The 15,358-nt window shown below is 41.9% G+C and overlaps 2 protein-coding genes across 5 annotated transcripts in view; one reads left to right on the forward strand and one right to left on the reverse strand.

Moving 5' to 3' along the window:
• The window catches only part of PLGRKT (plasminogen receptor with a C-terminal lysine), a 258,541-nt gene that overhangs the window by 66,591 nt on the left and 176,592 nt on the right, over positions 1 to 15,358 (forward strand). The gene's annotated exons all lie outside the window — the stretch shown is intronic.
• PDCD1LG2 (programmed cell death 1 ligand 2) overlaps positions 1 to 15,358 on the reverse strand; it is a 60,544-nt gene that overhangs the window by 12,992 nt on the left and 32,194 nt on the right. For both annotated transcript variants that reach the window (XM_015117664.3, NM_001083599.2), the window contains 2 exon segments: positions 8,667 to 8,936; positions 811 to 945 (listed from right to left, as the gene is read on the reverse strand). In XM_015117664.3, the coding sequence (XP_014973150.1) occupies positions 811 to 945; positions 8,667 to 8,936 (405 nt within the window).

Genomic DNA, 15,358 nt, shown 5'->3' on the forward strand with positions numbered 1-15,358 from the left:
ATTTCCTTTTCTATAGATGAGGCCACGTATAGATCTTTGGAGAAGTCTATTGAGTGCAGACAAGGGAGCCGTTTAGGAAAGCACCAGCTAGGCCTGCATACATCCTGGGGGTTTTGTGGGCAGGCTCCTCCCAGGAAACCAAGGACAGACACATGAACAATGAAGCAATGAAATCAGAGCTCAAAGGCTTCAGCATGCTCTGTCCCAGCTGGTACGACAGAACAGGAGTGTGTTGGTGAGAATACAACAGGCTAAGGAGAAACTCGAAGGGAGCTGCTGAAAGACATTAAGGCACCACCAACCAGCTGTTTCCTTATCCCCAAATGGCCTCAAAAACCTTTCTCCTTTCCTTACCCAACTATGGGGTTGAGATTCCTGGGAGACAGGGGGTGGGTTTATCCCAGCTCATGTCCAGACTGGGGAAAAGAGGGGTGAAAATGGAAGGAATCTTCAGAAAGGATCCTGGCAACCTCCCACCAGCAAAATCTGAGCACGTAGCTATCTGCATTGCCAAATAACATCACTCTCATGAGGCTGATGAAAGCTCTTGCCTCAAAGAATAAGACAAACTCTTTCAGACATAAGAACAAAACATTCCCTTTAAAAAACTCAATGTAAGAAGTTCAGCTCACTGACGACGAGAGCCATTTTCTTCTGGGGAAAAATAATCAACAAGACAAACTCAAAGTGGTTCGTAAGCTCTGGGTGAGTTTAGCATGAAACCAGGAAGCTGTAGGCCCGCAGTGCAAAGCAGTGGCTCATGCTGCAGACACCCAGTCCATTTGGTTACCATGAATAAAACTCACTTACCTTTTGAAGAATACAGCTTTTGACAGAGTTGTTTTCTTAGGGCTATCACTGTGGCTATGAAAATGAAAGCGATGATGCAGGAGGGGATGAAAATGTGAAGCAGCCAAGTTGGATGGGTCCTGGGTTCTATCTGACCTGGGTGAAGGAAAAGCACCAGAATCCTGTTACATGGCAGCTCAGAGGTAGACCAACAGGCTGGCCACATGAGTGGGTGACAGCCAACATGGCTAGCTCTGTGGAGCATTTACTCCACACCAGGCCCTGTTCTAAGTGCTCTGCACCTATCAGCTTATCCACTCCTCACAACCACTCTGTGAGGTTGGCTCTGCTATGATCCCCATTTCACTGGTGAAGAAAGTGAGGCACAAAGAGACTAGGAAGCTTTCCCTAAGTCACACAGTAAGTGACCCAGCTAAGATACACCTGGTTCCAGATTCTGTGCTTTTTACCACTCTCTCATATTATTTTTTGCCATCCATCCATCCATCCGTCTGTCTGTGTGTCTGTCTTATCTATCTATCTATCTATCTATCTATCTATCTATCTATCTATCTATCTATCTATCTATCATCCAAGCATCTTTCTTTCTTTTTTCTCTTTTTTCTCCCTATCACCCTTCTCCTCCTCATCCTCTCTTTCTTCCCAGTGGCAAAATTTCTCAGCCCCAAAATGTCTTTCCCCCACTGACAAGTACTCACAGTGCTTAGAATATATACCATTAGTTGTTAAATTTCAAGGATTAACAGGATCCTTTTGAAAAAAATAGAATATCCTAGGTAGTGTTAATATATTAAACCCAGTCACTCATGCCTTAGTGTGAATTACTACAGTTGACCCTTTGCCTTGTTTCAGTTTTTCAAGGCCTTGGCACTGAGGAAAGAATGAGTTTAGTACAGGGGTGGATCAGAAGAATAATTCTGGAGGCTGGGGAAAGCCTTATAAAGTCCTCTGGTGTGTGCAGATTAGAACAAGGGCTCCAGACTGACAAAAGGCAGGGCTGGAGGAGTGTTTACCTACAGGGAGATGAAAGGGTGCCCAAGTTAATTTGTGCCCTTTTCAAAAGCTTGAATTTTGCCTCATGGAGTCATTCACATGGAATAAACATGACAGACTGGTACAGGAAAAACTGGACAAAACTGCTCAGGAGGAAAGGCTTAGTCCTCCCAACTTCCCAGCCCTCAAACCCCACCACCTCCAGCACAGTGCTTTCTGAGAACCATGGATTGTTTTACTGGAGAAGGGATTAGACATCATTTAGTCTGAGCCCCTCATTTTAGAGTTGAGGAAGTAAGTCTCAGAGATGCTAAATAATCTATCTGAGATCATCACTGCTAAGTAAATGGCAGTGCCAGGATTGCAAACCCAGATCTATCTGACCCAAAGCTCAGCCCCCACAGATATTTGTCTCCATCCAAGAGTGTGATTAACATTAAGGAAGGAAAAATAAGGAGCCTTGCTCATCCAAATATTGGATAACCCATATTGATTACAATCTGCTTCTTAATTTCTAGGAAGTGCTTAGTAAGCACTTGCTGGATGTGAGTCAAGGAGAACTGGGCTTCTCACTGTCCCCACAACAGGAGAGATCCCTACCTCAGTGTCTTTATGCAAACCCTTGTCCTGTGCAGGTTCCCTCACAGTCTCTTCCACGTACAGAAGCTCTACTCATCCCTGAAGACTCCAAAGTTGAACATCCAGTAGGACATCAGTCTACTTAGACTGTATTTGGAGGACAAAGGCCTTATCTAAACTACCTCTGAGTCCTCTCTAGAGCCAAGCAACAGCTACATGAAAAGTGTCAATATGGAATTGTTGCACTGAATTGACTGTCTTTTAGTCCACCTAGCCTAATCCTCCTAGTCATTTGTTACCTTGTGGTATACTGCTGGTTAATCCATTCTTTCTTTCAACTCTCGTATTAAGGAATTAGCTGGACATACGGCTTCTCAAGCCTACCCTGTAGTTAAGTGGGCCCAGCTGTGTCATCTAAGTTCAGGCTAAGAGAGTGAGTTTTCTAGGTCTTCACCTTAAAACATTGAATGCGTCTTCCACCACTCATTTACTTTCTGAAGGTTGAAACATGGGTTTGGCACTGACTGAGCTTTGGCAATTTTATAGGGACAACATCCTGGAGAATGGCAGAGCAACAGGATGAAAAGAACCTGGATCAGTGAATGACTCTGTGGAACATAGCTACTTAGCTGCTCTGAACCACCTGAGTGTTACCTGGAAAGAAATAAACTTCTGTCTTTCTTCTCACTATATTTTGAGGTCTCTTCATTATGGTAGCTTAGCCTGTATCCTAATACATATTCCTCTAAGTTGTTTTAAAATCCTTGCATACTCTTTTGACATTTTATTTATTTATTTATTCATTTATTTTCTATTTATTTGAGACGGAGTTTCACTCTTGTTGCCCAGGCTGGAGTGCAGTGGCATGATCTTGGCTCACTGCAACCTCTGCCTCCTGGTTCAAGTGATTCTCCTGCTTCAGCCTCATGAGTAGCTGGGATTACAGGCACCTGCCACCATGCCCAGCTAATTTTTTGTATTTTTATTAGAGATGGGGTTTCACCATGTTGGCCAGGCTGGTTTTGAACTCCTGGCCTTAAGCAATCCACCCATCTCAGCCTCCCAAAGTGCTAGGATTATAGGCATGAGCCACTGTGCCTGGCCAATAATTGCATACTCTTAGCAATGATATAATGAGGCAGATGTGTGACTTTGGTTATTTTGTTGCTAGTATTTGTGCCACAAGCTAGAATATCATTTGGTTGCTTTGACCTGGCTGTCCACACAGTCTGGTAGCTGGGATGATGGGACTGGTATTATGTAAGATGAAGTCTCCAACCCATCAACCCAACATTTGTTGAGCACTTATTATGAACACAGCACTCTGCTTCTGCCTTAGTGTAGAATAAAGAAGACTTGTGTGAACAATGAAAATACATGGAAAATAAAATAGCAATTAAAAAGGCAAGCATAGTTATAAGGCAAACAAATGGTCCAGGTAATAGGTCTCAAAATGTGGGATGAGGGAAAGACTCCCTTGTGCCCTGGAGTGACTGAGCTGCCCCAGAGAGAGGGGGGGCTTGGAGCTAGTAGAGAGAAAAATAATGATATTTATGTGGACAAACCTGAGCAAAGAAGGCATGGAGGTAGAAAAGGTACAACCACGTTCAGAGAGCATGTGGTGAGGAAGGGATGGTTAATGAAGCAGAGGATCCATGTCAGTGAACAGTAGGACAAATACAAACCTGGGAAGGATGAGTAAAACCAGGTTGAGAATTTCTAACTACACAAAGATTTCTCCATCTCCCTGATGGCTGCATTTATGAGTGATACCCTAGGAGATCCTGAGCTCTGATGAAGACCCCACAGGTCTCTCCTGTGGTTGTTGACTATTTAGTCAGCCATGTTGGCTACCATGGAGAGAGCAGGGTGGCCATTTTACTCTGCTGTTAACTTCTCACAGCATAAAGGCTTCCAGAGCAATGGTCAGTCTGCCCTTTCACTTCTCTACCATGCAGAATAAAACACTGACATAATCAGTGATGTAAAGGGTGGACTCTAGTTATTTCTAAATTCATCTTATACAGGCCCCTATTTCCCTGGAGAGGTTCTTATATAAAAAGCATCTTTCTAGAAAACTACAATTCATCCAAAGTACTGGCCTACACTTAACCAGGCAGAAAATTCCACATAACAAAGGACAGTTGAGTAAACAATTCCAGGGAAAAAAAGTTATCCTGGGATTGCTCATATTTAATCCTCCTTAGAGGCTTTAGCTTTAGTATGAATTAGTTAGAGTTCATCTTTCATGAGGTGAGAAGTCTATGGTCTTAACCATGATATAAAGAGAGGTAGAGAATGTTGAAAGACCAACTTGCCTAATTCATTTTTTTACCTGAAGTTGGTCCTAAAATTGATGGATTTCTAGTTTCTTTCTTTCCCCTCCCTACCTCCCCTCCTCTCCTCTCCCCTTTCCTTTTCTTTTTTGGAGACAGAGTCTCACTCTGTTGCCCAGGCTGGAGTGGAGTACAGTGGCACAATTGTAGCTCACTGTAACCTCAATCTACTGGGCTCAAGTGATCCTCCTGCCTTGGCCTCCCAAAGTACTGGGATTACAGAATGAACCACTGTGCCCAGCCTCTAATGTTTTGATTTCAGTTAAGGTCCTTAGCATGACTCCTATCTTTCTTTCTAAACTAATAATTTAGTTGTAAAGAAGCTGGGCTAATTTTAGTGTTGGCATTGGGTAGTAAACTGCAGATAGGTAGGGAAGTGGAAAGAGGGGAGAGATGACAGTACATCTAGCTGCCTCTGAAAACTGTATCAGGGAATAATTTTTTCCAGAAGAAAATACCAGGAAAGTAATGATGAGATGGGTATTCAGTCACTGCAAAGTTCTTAGAGTATGGTCTGTGGATCAGTGTCACTCCATGAAAAAAATTAATTTTAATTTGGGATAAAGAATCATATATCTGATGCCTCAACTCATACCATGTCTGCCTCACGCCAGCTGTACTTGATGGTGGTAGTTCTGTGCAAGGTCTAATTCACTTCCTCCCGACAACCTCCTCAAGCATGTTCTGTGTCTGTACCAGGGCTATCCCAATGCTGTAGGTTGGCCTCCTCACCATTACTTCCAATGACTCACTTATAGAAGTTCGCTCAACCCCGCACATTTAGGCTCTGCTGGATCAAAGGTCTGTCTGGCTTCCTATAGGGAATTCTAGCAGGGGATACTGTGTTTGTCCTACTGCATCTAAAGCTGTGCTACTGGCCTGGCCACCTTGAGCTCTTAATATTGGCAGACCAGTGGGCAAAGAAAAAATTACCATACTGGTAAAGTAATCAATCTTGATTATCATGAAAATCTTGAACACCGCTATATAATGGAGACAAGGAAGAGTATGTTTAGAACTCAGGGGTCCACTGATTCACTGGTTCTTTTTACTTCCATATCCAGTGATAATGAAAAGATATTTGCAACAACCCCAGTCTGTTAAGGACATGATGATCAAAAGCTTAGATCTCTTAGGGTCGTAAGTCTGGGTCACCCTATCAGGCAAAGAAACCATTCCATCTGAGGTGTTGGGTGAGGGAAATCTGGAATGTATGGTGGATGAGTGAGACAACAAATATCACCTGTGGCTTGGGATCAACAGCAGCAGCAGGAACTGCAGCTTGTTCCACAAACTGGTGTACATTAAATCTTTCACAGAGATTGTGGCTCCCTCCCAGCTGGAAGGCTCAGTGACAGAGCCAACTTAATGTAGGGCTTGAGTGGATTTGAACAGTACAAGTGGGGACTCTGAAGTCCTGCCTTATTTCCTCTCAGCCCCACCTTTCTTTTTTTTTTTTTTTTTTTTTTGAGACGGAGTCTCGCTCTGTCGCCCAGGCTGGAGTGCAGTGGCGCTATCTCGGCTCACTGCAAGCTCCGCCTCCCGGGTTTACGCCATTCTCCTGCCTCAGCCTCCCGAGTAGCTGGGACTACAGGCGCCCACCACCTCGCCCGGCTAATTTTTTTTTTTTGGTATTTTTAGTAGAGACGGGGTTTCATTGTGTTAGCCAGGATGGTCTCGATCTCCTGACCTCGTGATCCGCCCGTCTCGGCCTCCCAAAGTGCTGGGATTACAGGCTTGAGCCACCGCGCCCGGCCTCAGCCCCACCTTTCACTTCAGCCAGCTGGAATAGAATTCTGGGTGGGCTTACACTCACTTCAAGGTCAGTAACTCACTTCAAATTGGATACTTTTCTTTCTGCTCTGAGACTTTTCTGATGCTACGGATGCTGGGGAAAGCTCACTCAGCCCACATGCATGTCTTAAGCCCAGCAGCAGAATGGAGTTCATATTCCTGTCAACCAATGGACGTGAAGCAGATGAACAAGTCCTTCCACCTGAAATTCTTTCAGTAGACATCTTAGGAGGCTATCTACATGCTGGTCCTTGAGTATTTGAGTTTCTGTTGCCCACACAAACAACTTTGATAATATACTCTTATATTATTCTCTCTTAAACTCCTAAATCTCTTGTTTCTGCCCTCTTGGGTTACCAATTAAATACCTGCATGCCACACAAGTCCTTATCATAGGCTCTGTCTTACCCAGCTAAGACAATGGGCAAAATGTGAAATACAATGACATTATAGTGAATTTTCTATAAAGCCAAATTGAATCAGTACTAGGGACTGTCCTTTATTCTGACAGTATATCTCTTCTCAGTAGGGTAGATAAAATGATGGCTCTCTCCAAAGATGTCCATATTCTAATCCCTGGAACATGTGAATATGTCACCACCTTACATGGCAAAAGGAATTTTGAAGATGGACCTTGAGATGAGAAGATCACCCTGAATAACCGGGGGGATGCAGCACCTAATGCAATCACAAGGGTCCTTAAGAGGTGGCAAAGAGAAGCAAGCTAGTTAGAGAAAGAGATGTGGCTGATCACAGTGGCTCACGCCTGTAACCCCAGAACTTTGGGAGGCCAAGGCAGGCAAATCACCTGAGATCAGGAGTTTGAGACCAGCCTGGCCAACATAGAGATACCCCATCTCTACTGAAAATACAAAAATTAGCCAGTCATGGTGGCATGTGCCTGTAATCCCAGCTTCTCAGGAGGCTGGGACAGGAGAATTGCTTGAACCCGGGAGGCGGAGGTTGGAGTGAGCCAGGATAGTGGCACTGCATTCCAGCCTGGGCGGCAGAATAAGACTCCATCTCAAAAAAAAAAAAAAAAAAAAGAGAGAGAGAGAGAGAGTGAGAGAGATGTGGTGACAGAAGCAGAGGGCTAAATGATGGGGTTGCTGCCTCTGAAGATGGAGGGGCCATAAGGCAATGAATGCAGGTGTCCTCTATCAGCTGGAAAAGACAGGAAAGTGGAATCTTCCCTTAGGGCCTCTGCAATCCTGCTGACACCTTGATTTGAGCCCAGTGAAACTCAAGTCTGGCTTTCTGGCCTCCATAAGTATCAGATAGTAAATCTGTGTTGTCTTAAACTGTGAAGTTTGTGGTAATTTGATATAGGAGCATTAGGAAACATATGAACTTGGTGATGGGATTTCCTGTCTCTTGCGAAATGATTGTGATACTAGGTGTTTGTTGTCCTTACTTGGCAGATAAAAGTTGTTATTCTCCCAAGATTGTTTGAAATTCTGCTGGTGTATGAAGATCAAAAGTATGGGATCCCTTCCAAAAATATCCAGCATAGCCAGTCAAGGCTCTGAAGGATTTTGTAAGAGACCAAATTTCTTGGAAAAACCCCATAACCAGCTGACTGGCAGCAAATACAGCAAAGAAATATTCATTCTGCTGGCTCATGACACTGTGCATGAGTCACAGTGATTAGCTATTGTACTAGATATTTTCTGTTTCCTCTCCAGATCTGTTCTGTACACTTCAACACTGCTCTGAGCCCTGAGAAGTTGACTTTTATGGAATACAACAGTGGACCCTTGTATTCTCTGACTTCTAGCAGGGTTCAGCCAATGGAAGGCACTAGCAAGAGATTGGAGGGTGGGAGGAGAATGAGGTTGGGGTATTCATTCATCCAGCTTCCACCCTTTGGAGTTGCTGCAGGTGGCAGCTTCCCTATTCTGTAGCTACAGCTTCTGTGAAATGGGGCTTTCCCTACAGTTGCCTTCTGATTCCAGTAACTTCTCCAACAGCGGTAATTACTCTCCCAATATTGAAGCCCCAGTGTTCTGCACTATCCTTTATAGTTTCTACAAATGCTGATCACACCTTCATAAATAGTCCCTTTATTACACTCTCCTCCAGTCACTGAAGTGTGCCATCTGTTTCTTGCCTGAACCCTGACTGATAGACCTAGGAAGTGGGGGCAGCTCTTACTTTGAAGGTCAATGCTGGCCAAAGTAAGTTCCCTCACTTGAGCATTCCAGAACACACAGCTGAAGTTTCTGCCAGGGTGTGGCTTGAGGCGCAGAACACTGGTGACCTGGTAGAGGCCTTCAGGGGTCCTGGAGTGGCTGGTGTTGGCAGGAACGCTGATGTTTGGCCAGGATACTTCTGCCAGAGGATAACCTGTAGCCTGGCATGTGAGCTCTACCTCATCTGTTTCTGGAACCTTTAGGATGTGAGTGTTTATTTTCCTGTAGGAAGCTGGACAATAGAGAAGAAAAAGAAATAAGCTTTTATTTTCTGATTCCTATAGAGCTTGGTACTTAATGCCATGTGAAATGAATAAAATTATCACTATCAATATTAATAATGGTTATCATTTGTAAACACACTCTATATCCCTGATATCATGCTATTTTCCACATGTTGAATTATTTAGTTCTTACAATGCAATAAAGATGGCATCGTTGATATTCCCAATTTTTGTACAGGGTAACTGAAGATAGAGAAGTTGAGTATTTTGCTCATAGTCATAGAGCTTATAACTGGTAGGACCAATATTTGAACATTGGAATTCTGATTCCAGATCTCAACAGTGGTCTAAGCTACCACAATTTGTGGCTTCTTTCTTATAGTGCTGTAAATTATTTCACAATTGGGGGCCAGAAAGAGGATGGAAAAATAAAAATCACTGGATTACCCACTATCTCACTTTATTTGGTACTTTTTCCAGACATCTTCAGTCAAAAATTTACTTTTTACTTCCTCCTTTCCTTAGTTTTCTTTGAGATTAAGAAGAGAAAAAAATAAAGACCTAGATAATGTCTATAAATAGTCAAGAGTTGGGTATATTTATTCTGCACTTCTCCCTAACACATACACATACATATACACAAATACACACAGTTCATGCACACACATGCTTCTTTGCAGTATATGCAGAGTGAATTAATCAGATATGGCTGCCTGCTCTCAGGAAAGCTGAGATCTAAGTATAGTCATTTTGGAAAATAGTATAGAGGTTCCTCAAAAAACTAAAAATAGAATTACTACATGATCCAGCAGTCCTATTTCTGGGTATATATCCAAAGGAATTGAAATTAGTCTGTTGAAGAGATATCTGTATTCCTATGTTCATTTCAGCATGATTCACAATAACCAAGATGTGGAACAAACCTAAATGTCCATAAACAGAGAATGAATAAAGAAAATGTGGTATATATACACAATGGAATACTATACAGCCCTTAGAAATAAGTAAAATCTGTCATTCATGATAACATGGATGGAACTGAAGGGTATTATGCGAAGTTGAATAAGCCAGGCACAGAAAGACAGATATGTATGATCTCGTTTATTTGTGAAATCTATAAAAGTAGATCCCATAGAAACAGAGTAGAAAGGTGGCTATCAGAGGCTGGGGATGGAGCAGATGTTGCTCAGTCTCAGAGTGGAGGAAATGTTATAGTGATCTATTGCCCTGTGTGATGACCACAGTTAATAATAATGTATTCTGTATTCCAATTTGCTAAAAGCATGAATTTTTTACATTCTCACCACAAAAAAAAAAAAAAAACTTGGTGATGTGATATTTTAACTAGTTTGATTTATCCTTTTTTTTTTTTTTTTTTTTTTTTTGAGACAGTTTCGCTGTTGTCACCCAGGCTGGAGTGCAACAGCGTGGTCTTGGCTCACTGCAACCTCCACCCCCCAGGTTCAAGTGATTCTCCTGCCTCAGCCTCCTGAGTAGCTGGGATTACAGGCACCTGCCACCATGCCTGGCTAATTTTTTCTATTTTTAGTAGAGATGGGGTTTCACCATGTTGGTCAGGCTAGTCTCGAACTCCTGACCTCAGGTGATCCACCTGCCTCGGCCTCCCAAAGTGCTGGGATTGTAGGCATGAGCCACCTTGCCTGGCTTGACAGACTCTTTCTATAATCTATACATAGATCAAAACATCACATTGTACCCCATAAATATACATTATTGCCAGTTAAAAATAAATTTTAAAGTTAAAATAAAACTTTATAACTTTATAAAAGCTTTAAAAATAAATAAAATAAACATGATATTCTGAGAGACTAGAAGCCACAAGAACAAACCTTCCAGTGGTCTTAGATAATAGCTAAAAATAAACAAATATCAATACCATATGCAGTTACCAGGCAGTGTGGAAAGTCACCTGTTGATTTTTGCTGAGAGGAAGAGGGAATGAGCACTGGCTTTCATTAGGTAGGAAATATTCCTTTAATAAATTAAGTTTCCATACAATTTTTGAAGTAAGGATAGTCTTGAAGTAAAGGCAGAGGTGTGATACAACTTTTTTCTCCTAAATTGTTGGAAGTATAAATAGGTACAAACTTTGTGAAAAGCAATTTCACATTAAAAATAGTGGTAACAACCATGTGAAAACCATCTGATGTGTATGATTTACTTATTGTTTTCTATGTGTTGAGCTTTGTGGCACGTCCTTTTACATCCTGCGGAAGAGAAGGAATGTTCATGCCCTTCTTCACAATTTTTGCCTCTCTGTTCCCCTCCTGTGTTGTGGGTCTCAATGTTAAGAGTTGACAATTTGATTCGTTGTAGCAAACAACACCCACTAGATCTGGGTTCACTAGAGAGCAGGGTCACTGCACAGTGAAACATCCACCAGAACCTGCATGCACTTGGGCTCTCCCTTGAAGTTCTTGTCTCCATGTGGTCAGCACACCCAGCTGGGCCTGCTGGTATGTCCCAAAAAGCTCTGACATCTTTCCCCTTAATGTATAAATATACATAATACATATAATACATTATGTCATTTAAATGATACGCAGACCCTATGAGGTAGGTAAAATTCGTATTCCTATTTTGTAATGCATTCTGCATTGGAATCACCATAAGAGGATGTGTTTCTGTGTAATTGCAGATGTCCAGGGATGGAGCAAGATAAGCAGGTAGAGGAATATGCTCTGGGGTTCTTAGGAGCACCCAGCACTAGTAGAAGATGAGGCGATTCAGGCACTGAAGCAGTCTACTGAAGGACTTGACCTGTTAGACTCACCAGTCTCCTTGAAGCCAAAACTTTGGCCTATCTTTCACAATCAAACAGTACCTGAAGTGTGCATTTCGAGTACTCACTTTATCTGTCATTTTATGTTGTTTATCTACACTTATTTTCCCTTGGTTCAATGTCTTTTGTAATCATTTTATATGATCATACTGTAGATTATTTCTGTAAGCTCTCAAGTCTTTTGGGGAATGAAGTAGAACAAGAACAGGAGCAGAGTACTATAGGTGAGGGTCTGGTCCACTATTGCAGGTGGCTTGGACTAAGAAGCTGATCTTGGTGTCCTGGTTGAGAAGTGATTTCAGAAGTAGGGATGCCAGGAATCGGGAGCTTGCCTGAGGCTTTGACTTGGGATACATGAGGGAGCAGATAGGGAGACATAGAGAGAGCTCTTCGGCTACAAGAATCAGCAAGGTTTGGGGAAGGGACAGGAGCCCACATCCTACATTTTTGCAGTATCAGAAATGTCTCCATAGCCTCTTTCTTATTTGGGAGATGGCGGAAAAGGAATCGCTTCCCAATGGAGAAGCTGGACTGAGAGTGATATTCTTAGGAAAAGATGAGTAAATTTTATAATTTAAGAGGTGGAAGTACTCCAAAAATTCAAGTCATCTGACTTATTGCTCAATGAAAAACACCTTCTACAGCAATTCTCCTAGATAATTGCTTTGATGAATGTTCCACATACACTTGAAAACAATGTGTATTCTTCAGTTGCTGGGTGTACGTTCTATATACCATATGCCAATTAGGTCAAGATGGCTAATTGCGTTGTTCAGATTTTCTATTTTCTTAATTGTTCTATCAGTTATAATAGAGATGAGTTGAAATCTCAAATGTAAATGTGGATTTGACTAGTTCTCCTAAGTCTGCCAATTGTTGTTTAATATTTGAAGCTATCCTGTTAAATGGACACACATTTAGGATTGTTATGTGTTTAGAACTCACTTTTTTATCATTATGAAGTGTCCCTTGTTATCTTTAGTAATATTTATCTTCTGATATTAGTAACCTGCTAAATAATTAACTTTTGCTTGAAAACATCTATGAATGGAAACTCCTACTTCCTCTAGAAGCAGTCTTTGCCATGATTATACAATAAGCAAGTTAAACTTCCATTGGAAAGATTTTCTTCATGCCAAGCAAAATTGTGCCTCTTTGTAGCTTCTACCCATTAGTATTTGTCTAGTTTAGTAACACAACATATGGAAAGCACCATAGTTAAAAACATGAGTTCAGAATCTAAGCAGTTTGACTAGGCTTTAGCCAAGGGCTAGTTATACGACCTCTTAAACCCTCAGTTTTCTTGTTTATGAAATGGATACAGCAATACTTATCCTTAACAAGGGTGTTAAATAAATAAATTAGATGTCTAGAACATAACTCAATTAGTGTTAGCAATTATTGCAGGTAACCCTTCTGGTATTTGAAGATAACTGGGAAGACTCCATCTAGTCTTTTCAACCCTAAGTAAAACATGCTTACCTCCTTTAACTGTATCTCACAAGACACAGTCTTCAGACCCATTTCCAGATAGTAGTCTTTGGGTATAGTTTAGTTTTGCCAAGTTCTGTTAAAAGGATACTGTAACACAATCTATATTCTAGGTATTATCTGAGCAGCACAGATATCTAGGGTTTTAATGTAACCTAAGGTCATAAGATCAGTTTTGCTAAATATATGATCTGCTGCTCAGTTAAGTTGGCTATATCCTTACAACCTGAATAACAGACCCCTTAGCACTTGGAGATTGTCTCCAAGTTGACTCAAGACCACAACCAGCCTTCGTTGTCCCTGACTCAACAACTACTAGCTGTTCAGTCTGTTATAGATCTAGTCAGCTATATTATTATCCCACCTTTTACCACCTTATACACAAGGTGTGTGCTTTGTGCGTCCTGGGTCTGTTTGCCTTCAGATCCATCTCTCACTTTTTCTTCTCTGCTCTGTGTTGCAGGAAGACAGATTCCTGTGGCCTGTATAGCCTAGGCACATGACAGCCAATAGGAAGCAGGACAGGAACACTAGAGGGTGGATGGGAGGGAGAAGGGAAGGTATTTCTCCCCCATGCTCTATACTTTTGTGGCCTCCCCAGCAGAAGATGCATCTCTTCCCTGGCTCCAGATACCAATGGACAGGCCCATTGGGTTCCAGTGTCTGTCAAGTGACTTTAATGCCTGGGCTCCATTAACCCTGACTTCCCACTTTTCCCTATAGCCTAGTGGAAGGAGCAGTTTTCTGCTATTGCTAATTTCTGAATTGCTTCCCTGTTCTCTGTTTGGCTTCTCAGTCTCCCTCATTAAAAGAATTACTGTTATCTGCTTTAGATTTCCACAGGTTTGAATGGTTTCTGTTTCCCTGGTTTGTTCTGGCTGTCTGACAGATATGTTACAAGCAATGCTGTAATTTCTGAAATAAAGATGAGCTGTGTACATGGTAGTATCTGTTTTATAGTCATAATGACAGTAAATAAATGGAAAAATGTAGTTTTATATGCCTTGGTCTTAGAGGATCTATGCAAGTTTCTAGTAATCAGTTAAATCTATTAGGACTGCTTTCAATTCATCTGTTAAATTGCCTGAAAAAGAATAGCAGGTTAACAAGTTTGTAATTCCCAGGAGCTTTTCCCCCCTTTGAAATTCAGGGCATTGTTTTCTTTTTAAAAATAATTTTCTTTCTTTATTTTTAAAACATGTATTTTTTTACTCCAATGGCTTCCCGCTACTGCAGGCAGAGCTCAGAATATTGTTTTCTTGACTCCGATTTTCTTATGCCCTTCTGCTTCCCCAAGGGAAAAAAAGACACTGAGACTTGACTCTTCTAGCAAATGCTTTCCTTGGGCCTTAGAGGCTTAAACGTGCAGTTGTCTTTTCACTCCTGCCTTGCTTCTCTTTGACTGTTTCCTTCCTCTGCCCTTGTTTTTTTTTCCTTCTTAGGGTGAAGGCCCTTTTAATGGAGGTCATGCTGCCTCCTTCCTGTACTTGCTGAAGTTGAATTCTTGTCATTCTTGGGCCTTTTTTGTTGGTTTGAAGTACTTTTTTTTTTAAATTTATTTTTTATTTCAATAAGTTTTTGGGGAACAGGTGGTGTTTGGTTACATGGATAAGTTTTTTTTGTTTGTTTTGTTTTTTTGGAGACGGAGTCTCACTCTGTCGCCCAGGCTGGAGTGCAGTGGTGCGATCTCAGCTCACTCTCAGCTCACTGCAACCTCCGCCTCCTGGGTTCAAGCGATTCTCCTGTCTCAGCCTCCAGAGTAGCTGGGATTACAGGCGTGTGTCACTATGCCTGGCTAATTTTTGTATTATTAGTAGAGATGGGGTTTTACCATGTTGGCCAGGCTGGTCTCAAAATCCTGACATCAGGTGATCCGCCCACCTTGGCCCCCCAAAGTGCTGGCATTACAGGCGTGAGCCACCGCGCCTGGCCATGGATAAATTCTTTAGTGGTAATTTTTGAGACTTTAGTGCACCCATCACCCAAGCAGTGTGCACCGTACCAAATGTGAACTTTCTTAATCCCTCACCCCCACCCATCCTTTCCTCCAAATCCTGAAAGTCCATTGTATCGTTCTTATGCCTTTGTATCCTAATAGCTTAGCTCGCACTTGTGAGTGAGAACATGCAATGTTTG

Source organism: Macaca mulatta, chromosome 15 (assembly GCF_049350105.2).
Source record: "Macaca mulatta isolate MMU2019108-1 chromosome 15, T2T-MMU8v2.0, whole genome shotgun sequence".
NCBI classification, from domain to species: domain Eukaryota; kingdom Metazoa; phylum Chordata; class Mammalia; order Primates; family Cercopithecidae; genus Macaca; species Macaca mulatta.